At 40.7% G+C, this 16,590-nt stretch overlaps 1 protein-coding gene across 2 annotated transcripts in view; it reads right to left on the reverse strand.

Annotated features, from left to right (window-relative positions):
• Positions 1-402: 402 nt before the first annotated feature.
• INTU (inturned planar cell polarity protein) overlaps positions 403-16,590 on the reverse strand; it is a 72,827-nt gene continuing 56,639 nt past the window's right edge. For both annotated transcript variants that reach the window (XM_075860473.1, XM_075860472.1), the window contains exons 9-16: positions 5,202-5,255; positions 4,769-4,831; positions 3,714-3,929; positions 2,705-3,202; positions 2,372-2,472; positions 1,550-1,739; positions 1,199-1,344; positions 403-848 (exon numbers count right to left, since the gene is read on the reverse strand). In XM_075860473.1, the coding sequence (XP_075716588.1) occupies positions 737-848; positions 1,199-1,344; positions 1,550-1,739; positions 2,372-2,472; positions 2,705-3,202; positions 3,714-3,929; positions 4,769-4,831; positions 5,202-5,255 (1,380 nt within the window). In that variant the 3' untranslated portion in view covers positions 403-736. The remainder of the gene's footprint in view (positions 849-1,198; positions 1,345-1,549; positions 1,740-2,371; positions 2,473-2,704; positions 3,203-3,713; positions 3,930-4,768; positions 4,832-5,201; positions 5,256-16,590) is intronic.

Raw genomic sequence — 16,590 nt, forward strand, 5'->3', positions numbered from 1 at the left:
TAAAACCAATATCTTCATAGATGAGAAAAATTTGACCTTACTGTTCTTTCCACGAGTATCTGATGCAGATAATGATGCTGATAGAACCATAATTAGTTGTTTGTATATACTGATAACAACTTTACCTTATTATCTTTAGGGGATAGGACTATTGATGCTATAGGATCATAACCTCAGGCATTCATATGATGGTTAGAAGGACTGGGGGCGCCTAGAACAATTCAGTGGTCATCTCTGTTGAATACATAAATGCTGGCATATACGTGAATAGCTGAATTCTAGCCTGTGCGAGAGGGGGGTCTAGCTAGTGTGATGAGTGACCTATATGGGAATTACTTTTAGGTGTACATAATGTAACTGCACGAAATCAGCCACTCTCTCAGACTCCATGAAAAATTTACATTCAAGTGCAAACATTTTATTTTTTTGACAATGCAACTTTCAAGTAGAACATAAACATTAATCGCCTGTATGTTTAGTCAGTAACAAATACACGATAGAAAACAGTAACAAATATACGATAGAAAACAATAGCAATGAAAATCCTTCATTACAAAAAATATTTAATTTTAAATATTTCCTTTAAAACTAGTAAAATGTCAACATACACAATTCTGTAAAAACAACAAGAAACACCCGTAAAAATCTGTCACAAGTGCCAGCGTAAGGCAAACCGCAGGGATTATATCAAGTGCTGTTTAAGAAAATGTAGCTCAAGTCTTGCTTGTGGCCAGCACTAAAGTGGCAACCCAAAGGACAGCTTGAAGGCCAGCTCCACAGCGACCTCGGTCACAGAGTCGTGAAAGCATACGTATAACTCCTGAGGCTGGGGCTGCAGAAAAAGCCTCCTGGAAGAAAGAAGAAGCAGTCATTCTGGGGGATTCAACAAACCGCTGTGCGCTCCATAAGTGATTTGCCATGTAAGCAGTCTCATTGTTCTGTACTGAATCACTAACACGGCACTCTATTAAAAATACATACTTTCCCCCTCTTCATAGTGCACATAGCAACCAGCGGCCTTTCAGTGATCATAGCAGCATCTCACTAAACTGCTTCAGCTCAGCTATAACCAAACCAGTGGGGCTACATTCATTTCTTAATATTTAGGTTTGAAGGAAAATTTGAGGCACCGCATCATTTTATATTGAGGACTCCCCTGTTAACCAAAAAAATAAAACATCACGGTTTCCCTTCTTACCCGATCACCCAGTAAGACATTTTGGGAGGCGATTTCTTCTGATCAGTCCAGTTCTCAGGAGAACATTCAAATAAGACACCATGTTCTTTAACAGGACCGAGCCCTGTGAAGTCCCTGCACACGTCTGCCATGGAATCGCTTTCTCTCTGTAGGTTTGAAAAAGGTTTTAAAGCAATATTAATGAAGACCATCCATAAAGATCATCTAGATCAGGTATAACCAGCTAAGCAACAGCCACAATATGGACAGGCTAACAATCCATGAAATAGGATTGTACACGGAACCACACACTGGTGGTGCAGCAATAAGATTGCCAACCGACATTACAGCCATTTTTCATGAAAACTTTACCTCTTCCAAGAGAGTTTGCTGAAACACAGAACGTATTGATAGACAACAGCAATGGAAATTCTTGATCAACAGCGGGTGAATGGCACCGCTAAGGTCCTCCACCTCTTTGTGTGTTGGAGAAATGAATACTCCCTGCACAGTTTCCAGGTATATGTAATGAAAAAGTGTATTATCTGGTCCGGATGTTAATCTACAAGAGAAAAAGGAAATCATGCGGTGTAAATGCGGATTTTATGTCAATGTGTAAACAGTGCATCAAGTGACTAGAAGTCATAAAAGAGAACACAATATTGGCTTTTTAAAGAGAACCTGTCTCCACATTTTACCCTATGAAATAAACATAATGGGAAATTCATTAATACTGGCAGTTTGAGTTTTTGTGCAAATTGCGCCAGTTCTACATAGAGTGGTTTCCAGGTCTAGACCGATGTTTTTCACTGGCGAGACATCCTCCTGTTGGGAGGTATGGCTGGGGAGGCAGTTTTGGCATATGCCACTCGTTCTTGCTGCACAGGCCCTTAATCTGGAAGCAGCAATCTCTAACTTGGCAACATAATGGACTTCATGTTTTACTGGGTTCAGGAGAAAAATAAACAGATTAATATTTGTCATGGATTACAACCACTGGTGAGGCCCAGGTGTCACCAAGTTCTGGCTAGTGTGGCCCCAGTAGAAAAAGTTTGAGAAGCCCTTGTTTAGACCATGCAAAGATAGTGGTCACCACTCATCAGATTATAAATAGATGTATAGAGGATGTATGAGCTCCAAAATCTTTCCTGCTGCCAATAAGGTTAGGCTTGAAAAAGTCCGCTTGTCACTTACTTCACAGTGTTATATAGATCTTCTGCCTCTCTCTCTGAAAGGTTCCTTCTCAAGCTTCCCAAATTAAATGGATTTGGAATGGTGTATTTTTTCTTGCTAATCTGAAAATACAAATTTAACTGTAAATATTTCACACTTCTGCACATTAGATTCCACTAAAATGAGAGTAAATAGATTTCACACAAAAGGCAAAAATCAGAACAGAAAATAGAAAAGGGGACATCGAGTAGTGAAGTATGGGGTGGGTCTAAGTGTCATCAAATTCATACACAGTTCTTGGCTGTTCTGAACTCAATGTCATGGACAATTCCCTGTAGTAAAAGGAATACATACCTTAAGATCACTCCCTCCACTGCCTTCTGATCCTCCGGAGCCTTGCGATTCTCTCCTTCCACCTTTTCGGGTCAAGTCTGGAGTGGAGTGGAATCCAACACCAGTGTTTTCCCCTAAACCTTCACTACCATTATCAGATCCACCACTACTCCGAGAAGGGCTTGGTCTACGAGTTCTTCGAGACGTCTGAGAATCGGGAATCAGACTCTTCCTATTCAAGGTCTGATTGGCTTTCTTGGGAGTCTGCAGTTTATTCATCATAACAGAATTGACAACGCTGTGGAACTTGTCCCGGGCAGAAGGAAGAAACCAATCCGCACATGATAAGCAGGGGTTTGGAGAAGCATTCATCCTTTCTTCTATACTTGTATCCAGCATTTCCAGTTGGAGAAGACAGGCTTTCAGTTGATCTACATATATGTAGTCCGGCCCTGGATTTCCAATTGCTTTAGATGTGCAGCCGCCAGCTTCTAGTAGTGTGCACAGCATGAAGTGTTTCTGTCAATGAAAGTCATGCGATGTAAATATCTACACATGTAGGTACAAGAAAATACAGGAATATTTTTTCTTCTTTTGTGGTTGAAAGAGTCAAACAGAATGAGTCAAACAAATCAAAGGTTAAACATTGTGGTCACTGGCACTTTGTAGACATTCACAGATCCAAGCTTTGGAATTTTAAATGTCAAGCAGGAAATCTCAGTGAAGATGAACTTACACTTTAAGGTTTATACTATTTGGTTACATTGACTTATGGGAGTTTGAAGTAGTCTAAAGCCCACCTCTAATTCCACGAGAGGCTGCTGCCCTATCCTACACTGCATCTCTGCCTATTGGCTCATGTGTATAAGCACACCTCAATACAAGCTAAGAAGAAATCTATTACAAGAATAAAATTATTATAAACTAGAAGCAAACATCTGTGATCAAAGGAATATTACTTCTACATGTATACTGAGCAGAATTATTCCCAAAAAATAGGAGATCCATTTAAATGTGAGAAAATGCTTACCAGGCCTACGATGAGAAGGAAGTGCCTTGCATCAGACTGACTGTATTCATCCCTATTCAGAGATCCATGCTTTTCTAGAGAATAGGGATACACCTCCCTCCATACCACAAGCTGCCCAATCCGCTCTGAAGCTAACGATAACAGGTAATAGTGTCGACAATACAAAGCAACATTAATCAGATCTTCCTTGGGAAAGTGATTAGTCAACAGATAACCCTAAAAAAGGGGAAAAAACAACTCTGTATAATCTAAAAAAAATACAAATATTCACAGTACAATAATATTATGTGATACCTTCTCGTTTCTTGGTCTACCTACCGCTCATGATGTCATGAGTGACCCACACTGTTGTGTAATGACCGATACAAGGTCAGCTGTCCCTGTGCTGGTTTCAATAAAAACGGTTTAAAAAGAAAAATGTAGTGCCTAGATGATTGGGAGGAGGCACTGGCGTCCCCACTCTATGTATCTCCTGCGATTAACAACCGCATGACTCAATTATACTTTCTGCATTTATGTTACTTATCTCCGACAAGTCTTCAGAAAATGGGGAGAATCCCGATGTCACAGATGTTCTACAACACAAGCTGACTTCTCTGTGTCACCTCTGGCTCTCTCCTCCCCGAGTTTGATTCGAGCAGGTCTCTCCTCAGATCTTTGTGGTTCTGGAGGTTACTGATAATGGGATGTTTAGTCCCGTCGCTGTGGATGGTTATTAATGGGAAATTTGGAGGTCTAACACTTCATGTCCATCACTCTATGGAGTACCCGATATGCGGTAATTTACTATTGTGTGCAAATCTCTGTTAAATTTCTTTGTTTACTTCAGTTCATCAACAACTGTGTATATTCTACTATATGCATCATCTTGATTTATACATGTGTGATTGAGTATTGCTTCCAGTGTGACCGGATACTCAGTCTCTTGTTACTGTCCTCTATTCCATTATGTATATGTATACATGCGGTGATGATACTGCTTTTATTGATGTACAAATTGTATTTCATTTTATGTTGAATAAAAAGTTAAAAAAAATAAATAAATAATAATTTACCTTGTAAAACAGGCAAGTCCCCAGAATCATGTACAAGCGTCTCATCTCATAGTAATCTTCAGACTGAAAACACAATGATAGAAAACACTTACTAACCACATTCACATCCAAAGTGGGTTCTATGTGGAACAATAACGTATGATATTACAAGATCCGATAAAAATATACAGTAATTGTCTACCAGAAATGATACAAAACAAGTGTTTCCACAACCAAAGTACCAGACGTGTATGGCATCGTTTACTACTCGTTGGCAAATCATTTCATCAGATGTTCAATTTCCACCACCCTCAACAGAAAAACTTTCAACTCATTTAAAAAACAAAATGCTAGAAGTTGTGGAGTGAATGTTAACTCAATATTTGTTCATCACGTCAATATATAGTGTCTATTCTTATGTGTAGCCTCAGACTACTTCTTCCACAACACTTACCAGTTCTGCAAAATCTAGTGCCTCCAAATCACTCAGTATTGTATCAATCTCTGTCTGAAATATTAAAAAGAAGCAATATAAGTTCTACTTACATACATATATACCATACTTGCCTCTGAGTAAACTGGACATCAACCTGAAAACAATAGACAACAGAACCTGAACCCCTCACATTGTGCATGTCACCATATTTCCCAGTAGTCGGACAGGAGGGCCTAGAGGCCCCTGTGGAAAAGAAGCATGCTGTTCACCAAAGGTCAGGTCTCCTCCCCTGCAAACAGGGGACCCAGCAAGTACTAGCTCCCTCCTTTTTATTGGCCGCTTCTATGGTATATACACTGTAACCAACAAATTACAAAAAAAAGGCCATAAGGATCAAATGATTGTTGGACGACCATTATTTCTCCATACTCCCACATGAACATGCACACTCAGCCGAACAGCAATGTATATTTTAATGGGAAGAGGGCAATAATCTACTGCCAGACATCTCTCGCAATGGCATATCTGCTTTTGGAACAAAAGAATCAGGCATGTTGAAATCCAACATCCCCGATTCTTCTACCACCCACCTCCAACATCTGCCAATGGAGAGTAGGCAGGCCCTCAGACACATTAGAGATAGTCGGTGGGCTTGGCCGAATTCTACGGAACGTGTATGGGAAGCTTAAAAGCTATGGACACCTTGAGGTCTTTTTCTTTTTTTATCGAAATGCATTAACTTAGGGATAAAAACAACTTTTGTAATTGACTTCTCAAAAATTACAAAAACAACAACAACAACAACAACAAACAAACAAACACACTTTCACTTGATGAGGACGAAGTTTAGAAAATCACTTAGGAGCATGCAAGAGCCCCTGTCAGCCAAGCCATCAGTGCTGCTCACTAACAGATTCGACTCTGCTGTTTTCTGCTGCTTCTATGTACTGTGATAGATAAAAGTTGTCAAAGTGAAACAATGCAATTCTATTTATTTGAATAAAATTAAACTACAAAAGTGTTTGTTTTTTTTTTTATCAGTAAGTAAATGTAAAAAAAACAAAAAAACAACCAGAGGTGTCCATAGCCTTTAGGTCAAATCCTATTTTTCCATCTGCAAGATATTTCAGGATCCACGTCTGGTGCATGACACTGGAATAATCTATAAAGAGTGATTTTAGTTAACTAAACATGTAAAACACGAAGGGTTAATTTCACACAAAATGAAAAGCAAAGACCTGTTCCCAGCCGAGCCACAGATAAGTATAACAGAGTATATATTATATGTATTGCCTTTATGTCCATACAGATCTTCAGTCAGTCATATAAAACAAACTCCCACAAGACAATTACATTTTACCTGCGAAACCAAACGAGCAAATTCTACACGTTGCTAGGGTCAGATTAATAATAAAAAAAGGATTAGTTGCTCTGGTGTCTCCTAGAAACATTATACTCTGACCTGAAAGTAATGTCAAGTCCTCTATATACAGAGAATTAGGACCGAGCGAGCTCTAGTTTCTTGAAGTTATTACTTTCCATTTCACTAACTGCGACTAAACCCCCACACAATAAGTTTTACTTAAATGTGCATTAAAGAGTCTATGGCAATGATAAAAACAGCGTACCGACTTGTTATAGTCTAGTGCCGTTACATACCGCACACTACACGGAGCGAGACAATCACAGCTATTTGCACATACCCGTGACCTGCTAACATGTATAACCCATACGAGTGCACTTCATACACTTTCACATACATGTGTATACAATTGCTGTTACCCTATGACTAGTACCATTAGCTTCCAGAGTTTGGGGTTTTCACTCTAATGGGATTTAGAAGTAAACCATATTACAGTTGTTCCTGCAGAGCTGAATGCATTATTGGACAATTTTGACCTGCACCTTTAAAAAGTCAGATGTCCAGCTGTGGCCTTAAAATAATGTGCCCCTCCTTATGGGAGGTGCTTACCTGCTATTTACCGCAGTGTTGGCTGCTTTCTGGCTCTGTTGCATTAGAGTATGAATTACAATAGGGGCTTTGCAGAAGGTTTGCTATGATTGGCTGAGTTAGACCCGCCCACACTGATTCCCAGCAGGAGATGTAAACTACATAGCTACTGTGTCCTGGTGCCGCCATTATTGAGGTTACATTTGAATTATAGCGCTACTCATAAAGAAGGAATAGATTTTGTGCCTGTCTTTTCATTTATGTGACTGATGTGGGGTAACCGGCATGCCAACATTTCCAATACTGCACAGGAACCCATTTATTACAGTGCTACAGACTCTGGGGGGTGAATGTGTTATCAGAGGCGCTTGTGTTATTAGAGGGGTCTATCTGCTTTTAATACAGGGCTCCCATTTTGACATCATTGTCCGTCATCAATTTGACTTTAGTCTTTATAAATGGGTTTAACCAAATTAAATAAATGTGTGATTATACCAGAGCGCTAGTGTTAGACACTGCGATAAAAGAAAAATATTTAGAATATTGGCTCATAATATCTCAATGAACTGAAAGGTTTAGCACAAAGCAACTCCTAGAGTGCCAAAAGTATTTCTGCCTGGCTGGCAGTGAACAAATTGGGACCAGTTTCCCGTAAGGTCATACATTCTGAGCTTGGATAAACCGTACAATGCACATTTATCCTGCAATACAAACTAAGAGACTGTAGTTACACCGCCAGCTCAAATTAAAGCGGATCAAACTTTGCCTCCGAAAGAGCCAAGATAGGAAGAAATCCTTCCAGTACCCATCCAGCACGACCACCCCTCAGCTTTAATTAAGATCTTAAACTCCCAAGAGACTAAAAGGGGTTAAACTTGTGATTTCAGATGAATTGTACATGATATGAAGCAGGTCTATTTCCAGTGGAGGTGTTGTAGGAAACACATCGAGCTGCCAGGCGGCAGGAGAGAGGGCCAAGCACATTTTGCTGTAGAAGAGAGCACAAGCAGCAGAATCTGGCATCCGGAGCGCAGCAGTTTCAGGTCTAATGCACATTAAGCAGTCTCCGAGGAATTGATTTCTATTTACTATGAGAAAACACACGCATTTATTTTATCTACCTGCCAAGAATGAGAAGAGTACAACATTTTTTATTTTCTATAAAAGTTAAGTCTCAGTTCACCAGAAAAAATGTAAGCGGAATTTCTATACTCTACTTTTTTTCTTTTTACATTAAAAGTTAAGAAAAAAAACATATGCCAGATAAGTACGCCCAAAATATTGTGTAAATGTTGTAAACCCGCAGTCTGCACAGGATTCCGCATTCTTCAGGACTGAGTACCCGCAATTTTGCATCCTTATACTAACCACAGGTTCCTAGCAACAAGCACAGGAGGACTATGAAGACCGATTGTGAATTTACACAGCATCATGCGAAGGGATGGGGAGAGTGGAATCGGTGCAGATAACTACAGTTAAAAAATAAAAATAATAATGATATATACACGCACATACATATATATGTGTGTGTTCACAAAATAAAAAGCACGGAAGCAGCACGCAAAAAAAGTGGGGAATTTAATCACCAAACACATGCAACGTTTCACTTCCTCAATGGAAGCATTTTCAAGCAGTGTGTGTGGCTACCACTGATCGGCATTAGTGTTCATTTCTTGGCGTATTTTTTTTAATTTTGCGTCTGTTTTTACTGCACCATCTTTTCGTGTGCGCCCTGCCCTGACTCTATAATCAGCCTCAGTGGTAATTTGTTGACGCAGGTTTTTTTGGGGCCATATATATATATATATATATAAATATAAAACAGTAAAAAAGTTAAATAAAATATATGGTTAGGTGTAGCGAGTACCTGCATAGGTAGGACGTTAGGGTAGCGGTAGTTTAGGGGTAGCTAGTATTTTACACGAAGACTTAGCAAATACCCTCCAAAAATGTAAATGCAATAATACAAGAAACCACACAAGGTGTACACCACCAATCAATGGACAGTAAATTGTAAGGGGAAGGGAAAAAACATAGAAAAAAAAAAAAAGGTGTGGGTATGTTACAGTTAAAAAAAAAAATCATCTTTATTAATTAATGACAATTAAAAAATCAATATTGGTATAAATATGCCAAATGCAGGGACCCCTATTTCTGCATTCTAAGGGACAATCGGTCCTAGTATCCAACATATGCCCAACAGGACTGTACTATGGTCGTCTCGTAACAATTAATTAACTGTTGTTGGTATAGGTACCTTGTGTGATGGAATATATAGATGGCACTTTTTCACGCCTAAACGAAGATAAGAGCACCTTGATCTACACTTGGTTGTAGAATACGTGGGCCTGAAACTAATGTACTAAGAATAATCATATGCAGAATGCTGGTTCAAAATTGCTGCTCGATGATAGTAATAGTGTAGTGCATGGAATAGTGCTGAATTAAACCTGGTATGTACCGCTGGCACTGCCGCAGATGCTCTATTAGAACCTTATATGAAATTGGAGAAGGCAAATAGAGTTGCAGTTAAATCCATAAACCTCTATGAATATCTGCTGTAAAGATACTGCAGCCTGTGCCTGGTCACCGAGCGCTGCTCACCAACTGTGAACTTCCTCCGCTCGTGTGCTGAATAGAGGAAGCGATGGGGCAGTGTGAAAAAGCAGGCTGGATGAGAGCTGTGTGTTTTACTGCTCTCCTGCTCTGTACCGACTCCTCTCGCGTGCTAGACGGGGGGAGCGAGAGAGCAGTGGGGAAGGACTGTTAGATGAGAGCTGTGTGTGAGAATGCTCTCCTGCTCTGTGCTGGCTCAGCTCGTGTATTGAGCAGAGAAAGCGAGAGAGAGCGGTGGAGAATTGCAGGCTAGATAGGAGCTGTGTATGATACTGCTCTCCTTCTCTGTACCGACTCCGCTCGCGTGCTAGACGGAGGGAGCGAGAGAGCAGTGGGGAAGGATTGTAAGGGTATGTTCACACGCACTAATTACGGACTTAATTCAGGCGTTTTTGCCCCGAATTACGTCCGGAAATAGCGCCTCAATAGCGTTGACAAACATCTGCCCATTGAAAGCAATGGGCAGACGTTTGTCTGTTCACACGAGGCGTATTTTACGCGCCGCTGTCAAATGACGGCGCGTAAATAGACGCCAGCGTCAAAGAAGTGACCTGTCACTTCTTTGGCCGTAATTGGAGCCGTTATTCATTGACTCCAATGAATAACAGCGCCAATTACGTCCGTAATGGACGCGGCGTTCAAGCGCCTGCACATGCGGTTACGGCTGAAATTACGGGGATGTTTTCAGGCGGAAACATCCCCGTAATTTCAGCCGTTACGGACGCTGTCGTGTGAACATACCCTTAGATGAGAGCGGTGTGTGAGTATGCTCTCCTCGTCTGTGCTGGCTCAGCTCGTGTATTGAGCGGAGAAAGCGAGAGACCAGTGGAGAATTGCAGGCTAGATAGGAGCTGTGTATGATACTGCTCTCCTTCTCTGTACCGACTCCGCTTGCGTGCTAGACGGAGGGAGCGAGAGAGCAGTGGGGAAGGACTGTTAGATGAGAGCGGTGTATGAGAATGCTCTCCTGCTCTGTGCTGGCTCAGCTCGTGTATTGAGCGGAGAAAGCGAGAGACCAGTGGAGAATTGCAGGCTAGATAGGAGCTGTGTATGATACTGCTCTCCTACTTTGTGCTGACTCCGCTCGTGTGCAGAGCGGGGACAGCCGGACGGCTTGAGTGAAAGTCGGACTGAAGTTCGAGGTGAGACGCACTGTTCATTTATAGGTTGAAGGGCTGGAAGCCAATATTGATTATTAAAAACCATGTCGTTTTTTGGATTATTAGACTATATCTTTTTTTTTTAATTATTCTTAGTACATTAGTTTCAGGCCCACATATTATACAACCAAGTGTAGATCAAGGTGCTCTTATCTTAGTTTAGGCGTGTAAAAGTGCCATCTATATATTCCATCACACAAGGTACCTATACCAACAACAGTTAATTAATTGTTACGAGACGACCATAGTACAGTACGGTTGGCCATCTACTGGATACTAGGACTGATTGTCCCTTAGAAAGCAGAAATAGGGAGGGGTCTCTGCATTTTTATACCAATATCGATTTTGTAATTGTCTACAGTTCTTTCTAAAATATAGTGCTACATTTAGTGTCAGTGGTTACTGTAGCTTTATAGTTTTAGTCTAAATTTACTGGCGTATAATTTTTACACTAGTTTTTTTTAGCAGTTATATATAGCGTTACAGATTTAGTGTCAGTTAGTGACGGACATGCCGTTTTTTTTTTACTGAAGTTCGTTCACTAAATTTTACATAGCGTAGCTTTATGGTTTCAAAATATTATTTTATTTTAGCAGATTCAACGTCACTAAATTTTAGTGTCAGGTAGACAGGAAATTCTTTGGTTTTAAATTGCCATAATTTTTTGTTACTTTTTATTCAGCAATTTTGAAATACAAGTGTAAAAGCACAACACACACAACCCCCTGTGTAAAAATAAAGTCAGTGTTACACGTGTTCACGCACTACACACCCCCGTAATAAAAATGTCCCAATCATCCCAAAGGGTCTATTCAGCAGAGGAGGCATACGCCATCCTGGCCTTTGACACAGATTCCACCAGCGAGGGAGAAGAGGAATTCGCCCCATACATCTTGTCCCCTTTCTCCTCCTCCCTGATGAGGAACCCCCACAAAGGCGACCCAGGACATCAGCTGAGGCAACCCCCCAGATAAGTGATCGTGTGTGGAACCCACCCCACGAGAATTTTGAAACTCAGATCCCTGAATTCATAGGCAGCTCAGGAACTCATTTTGAGTCTGAAGGCCTCACAGAAAAAGATGTTTTTTTACGTTTTTTTTTTGTATTGAGGATTTAGTGAATTTAATGAGGCACAGACCAATATATATGCCCAGCAATTTATTGCCCAGAACCCCATGTCATCATATGCTAGACCCTTCAAGTGGACACCTGTAGATGCAGCGGAGATGCTTAAATTTTGGGGCCTTGTGCTGCATATGGGGCTAGTAAAGAAGCTACAGATCAGTCAATACTGGAGTACAGATGTTTTGTAAAACACCCCAATTTACCGCATGGTACTGCCCCGGACACACTTTGAAGAAATTATTAAATTTTTGCTATTAATGATAATGCTCAGTGCCCGCCCCGTGATGACCCCACATATGACCGCTTATTCAATATCAGGCTAGTCATTAATCATTTCTGCACTAAATTTCAAGAAGCGTATACCCCCAAAAGAACATTGTAATAGACGAGTCCCTTGTACATTTTAAGGGTAGGCAAAAATTCCGCCAATACCTGCCTAACAAGAGGCCAAGGTATGGGATAAAAAAGTACAAACTGTGCGAGAGCAGCTCAGGGTACAACTACAGGTTTCGGGTTCATGAAGGGAAGGACTCCCAGATTAACCCCCCAGAATGCCCCCCATCCTGGGAGTTAGTGGGAAAAATAGTGTGGCTTTTTGTGCACCCACTGCTGGACCAGGGTTATCACCTTTACGTGGATAACTTCTACACCAGCGTTCCTCCATTTAAACGCCTCTCCACCAGAAATACTGCAGCATGTGGCGCGGTGCGCAAAAAACAGAGAGGCCTCTCTAAAACACTGCTTGGCCAACGTGTCAGAATGGGTGAGAGCAGGGCATTATGCAGCGAGAACGTGGAAGAGATGTCCTTCTCTTGACCACAATACATGGGAACGGCAGCCGCCCTATCCCTTTATGAGGTACCACCTCAGTGACCCACAATCGTGGGCTAGAACAAGAACATGGGAGGGGTTTGATCGCTCAGATCAAGTGCTAAAGCCCTATAGTGCCATGAGAAAAACAAGGGTGTGGTACAAAAAGGTGACCGTGCACATGGTAGAGATGGCATTGTATAACGCTTACGTGCTATCCAAATGTGCAAGCCGGACAGGGTCATTCCTTAATTTTCAAGAGGAGATTATCAAGCTGCTTGTGTTTGAAAACCAGGCAGGGGTGGGCCCAAGCACATCTACTGAAAGCAAGGGCGCCCGTATTGTACCAGGGCAACACTTTGCCAGAATCGTTCCCCAAACTGCAAAGAAGGGAAGAGTGCAGAGTGTGTAGCAATAGGGGCATAAGAAGGGACACCAATTAACAGTGTGACACCTGCCCTGAAAAAGCTGGCCTGTGCATAAAGGATGTGCTTACCACACATCTATGAATTATTGATTTCATTATTTATGTACCCTTTTATTATACTCTGATTTGTTCTTCACAACATACACACGCCCCCACATTACATATTGAAATACCAGTAAATACGGCCTAATTCAAATAAATTCAGACAAAAAACCTGTGGGTCGAAATGCTAATTATACCCTTAGATAAGTTCTTTGAGGGGTGTAATTTTCTAAATAGGGTCACTTTTGGAGGTTTCCACTGTTTTCTTCCCCTCTGGCTTTGCAAATGCAACATCCGCAAACCATTCCAGCTAAATTTGAGCTCCAAAAGTCAAATGGCGCTCTTTCCCTTCTGAGCCCTGCCGTGTGTCCAAACAGCCATTTATGACCACATATGGGGTATTGTTTTACTCAGGAGAAACTGTTAGGGTGCTTTTTCTCCTTTAGTTCTTGTGGAAATGAAAAAAAAAAATGTAGATTTTCACGGCCTACTTCCAATAATTTCTGCAAAAAACCTGTGGGGTCAAAATGCTCACTATACCCCTATATAAATTCCCTGAGGGGTGTAGTTTCCAAAATGGGGTCACTTTTGGAGGGTTTCCACTATTTTGGCACCACAAGACCGCTTCAAACCTGACATGGTGCCTAAAACATATTCTAATAAAAAGGAGGCCCAAAAATCCACTAGGTGCTCCTTTGCTTCTGAGGCCGGTGCTGCAGTCCATTAGCACACTAGAGCCACATGTGTGATATTTCTAAAAACTGCAGAACCTCGGCAATAAATATCGAGTAGCGTTTCTCTGGTAAAACCTTCTGTGTTACAGAAAAAAAAAACTGATTCAAACGGATTTTCTGCAAAAAAAATAAAAAATTTAATTTGTATATTTCACCTCCACTTTTCTGTACAGCACCTAAAGGGTTAATAAACTTTCTAAAAGAGGTTTTCAATACTTTGAGGGGTGCAGTTTTTTAAATGTGGTGATTTATGGGGGGTTTCTAATATATAAGGCCCTCAAAGCCACTTTAATAATGAACTGGACCCTAAAAAAAAATAAAAAAATTGCCTTTTGACATTTTCTTGAAAACGTGAGAAATTCCTGCTAAAGCCTTGTAACGTCCTAGAAAAAAGAAAAGAATGTTCAAAAAACGATGCCAACAAAGTAGACGTGGGGAATGTTAACTAGTAACTATTTTGTGTGGTATTACTATCTGTCTTACAAGCAAATACATTAAAATTTCGAAAAATACACATTTTTACAAATGTTCTCAAAATGTTGGTGTTTTTCTACAAATAAACACTGAATGTTTCGACCAAATTTCACCACGAATTTAAAGTCCAATGTGTCACGAGAAAAGCTCAGAATCGCTTGGATAGGTGAAAGCATTCCAAAGTTATTACCACAAAATGACACGTCCGTTTTGAAAAAAATGGCTTGGTCCATAAGGTGAAAACAGGCTCAGTCCTTAACCTCTTCACTCGCTGCGCTGCAACGGTACGTCCTGCAGAGGGCTTGCTTCCCGTATCAGGACGTACAGTTGCGGAGCGGTTCACGGCGCACACTGTCCTAACGGACAGTGTCCGGGAACCGGGAGGTCAGCTGACACTCCGGTCTTGCCGGTCAGCAGACCATCTCTGCTGATTTAGGCAATTAACCCCATAAACACGGCGACTGATTGCGATCGCCGCATTTAGGGGGTTTGAAGCACATCGGCAGCCAAAACAAACTGATTGTGGGGGCTGCCGATGCTTCTCGTGGCAATCGGAGGCCAGACAATGACCTCCGGGTTGCCATGTACGAAAGCCTCGGAGGAGCAGCCTCACGTCACTATGACAGTTAGAATACATTACACTACGTAGGTAGTATAATGTACTCTAGCAGGGATCAAAGCTGCAAGTCTAAATGTCCCCTAGTGGGACAAGTAAAAAAAGTTTTAAAAAAAAGTTATAAAAAGGTTTTAAAAAAAGTGTAAAAATAAAAGTTAAGTTATATAAACAAAAAACAATTTTTTCCTATATTGAAAGCCTTATTATAATAAAAAAAGCAACACGTTAAAAAAAAGTACACATATTTGGTATCGCCGCGTTCGTAATGACCCAAACTATAAAAATATAATTTTATTTTTCCCGCACAATGAACACCCCAAAAACAAAAAAAATTAATTAAAAACTACACCAGAATCGCTATTTTTTGGTCACCACCCCTCCCAAAGTAAATAAAAAGTGATCAAAAAGTCGTAAGTACATGAAAATAGTACCAATAAAAACTACGGCCCGTCCCGGAAAAAACAAGCGCTTACACAGCTTTTTTTACGAAAAAATAAAAAAAAGTTACGGCTCTCAGAATATGGGGACACAAAAAATTTATTATTTTATAAAAAAGTGATTTTATTGCACAAACGCTGCAAAACATAAAAAACCTATATACATATGGTGTCGCCGTAATCATACCGACCCGCAAAATAAAGTAATACGGTCATTTATAGCACACGGTGAACTCCGCAAAAAATAAACTAAAAAACATTGTCAGAATTGCTTGTTTTTGGTCACCCGAATTGCAAAAAAATGGAATAAAAAGTGATAAAAAAAATCAATAAAATAAAAAAAAAACAAAAAAAAAAAACGCATGTACCACAACATGGTACCAATGAAAAGTACAGATTGTCCCGCAACAAATAAGCCCTCACACAGCTCGGGTGGAGAAAAAATAAAAAAAGTTCTGGCTCTCAGAATATGGCGATGCAAAAAATGTGCAGTGTTCCAAAATCGTATAAGATCGGGCGCCATTTATCAGTGCGACACCGGCCACATATTTGTGAATTATTATTTATTTACCCCATTATTATACCCTCTTATTATGCCCTGATGTACTCCGCACAGATTACATATGCCCCCACATTATAAACTGAAATACCAGCAAAACCCCAAACAGAACTACTACCAAGCAAAATCTGCACTCCAAAAGCAAAATGGCGTCCCTCCCTTCTGAGCCCTGCAGCATGCCCCAACAGCAGTTTGCGCCCACATATATGGCATCGCCATACCGGATAGAACCCGCTTTGTTTTATGAGGTATTTGTCTTCAGTGGCACAAACTGGGCACAACATATTATGCACTAAAATGGCATATCAGTGGAAATTTGCAATATTCACACCATCCGCTGTGCATTAACCCCTTAGCGCACTATGACTTAATAGCACGTCATGGTGCAGGGGTTGATGTATGGAGCGGGCTCATACGCTGCGGGTGTCGGCTGTGTATTACAGCTGACTCCCGGGA

Source organism: Rhinoderma darwinii, chromosome 1 (assembly GCF_050947455.1).
Source record: "Rhinoderma darwinii isolate aRhiDar2 chromosome 1, aRhiDar2.hap1, whole genome shotgun sequence".
NCBI classification, from domain to species: Eukaryota; Metazoa; Chordata; class Amphibia; order Anura; family Rhinodermatidae; genus Rhinoderma; species Rhinoderma darwinii.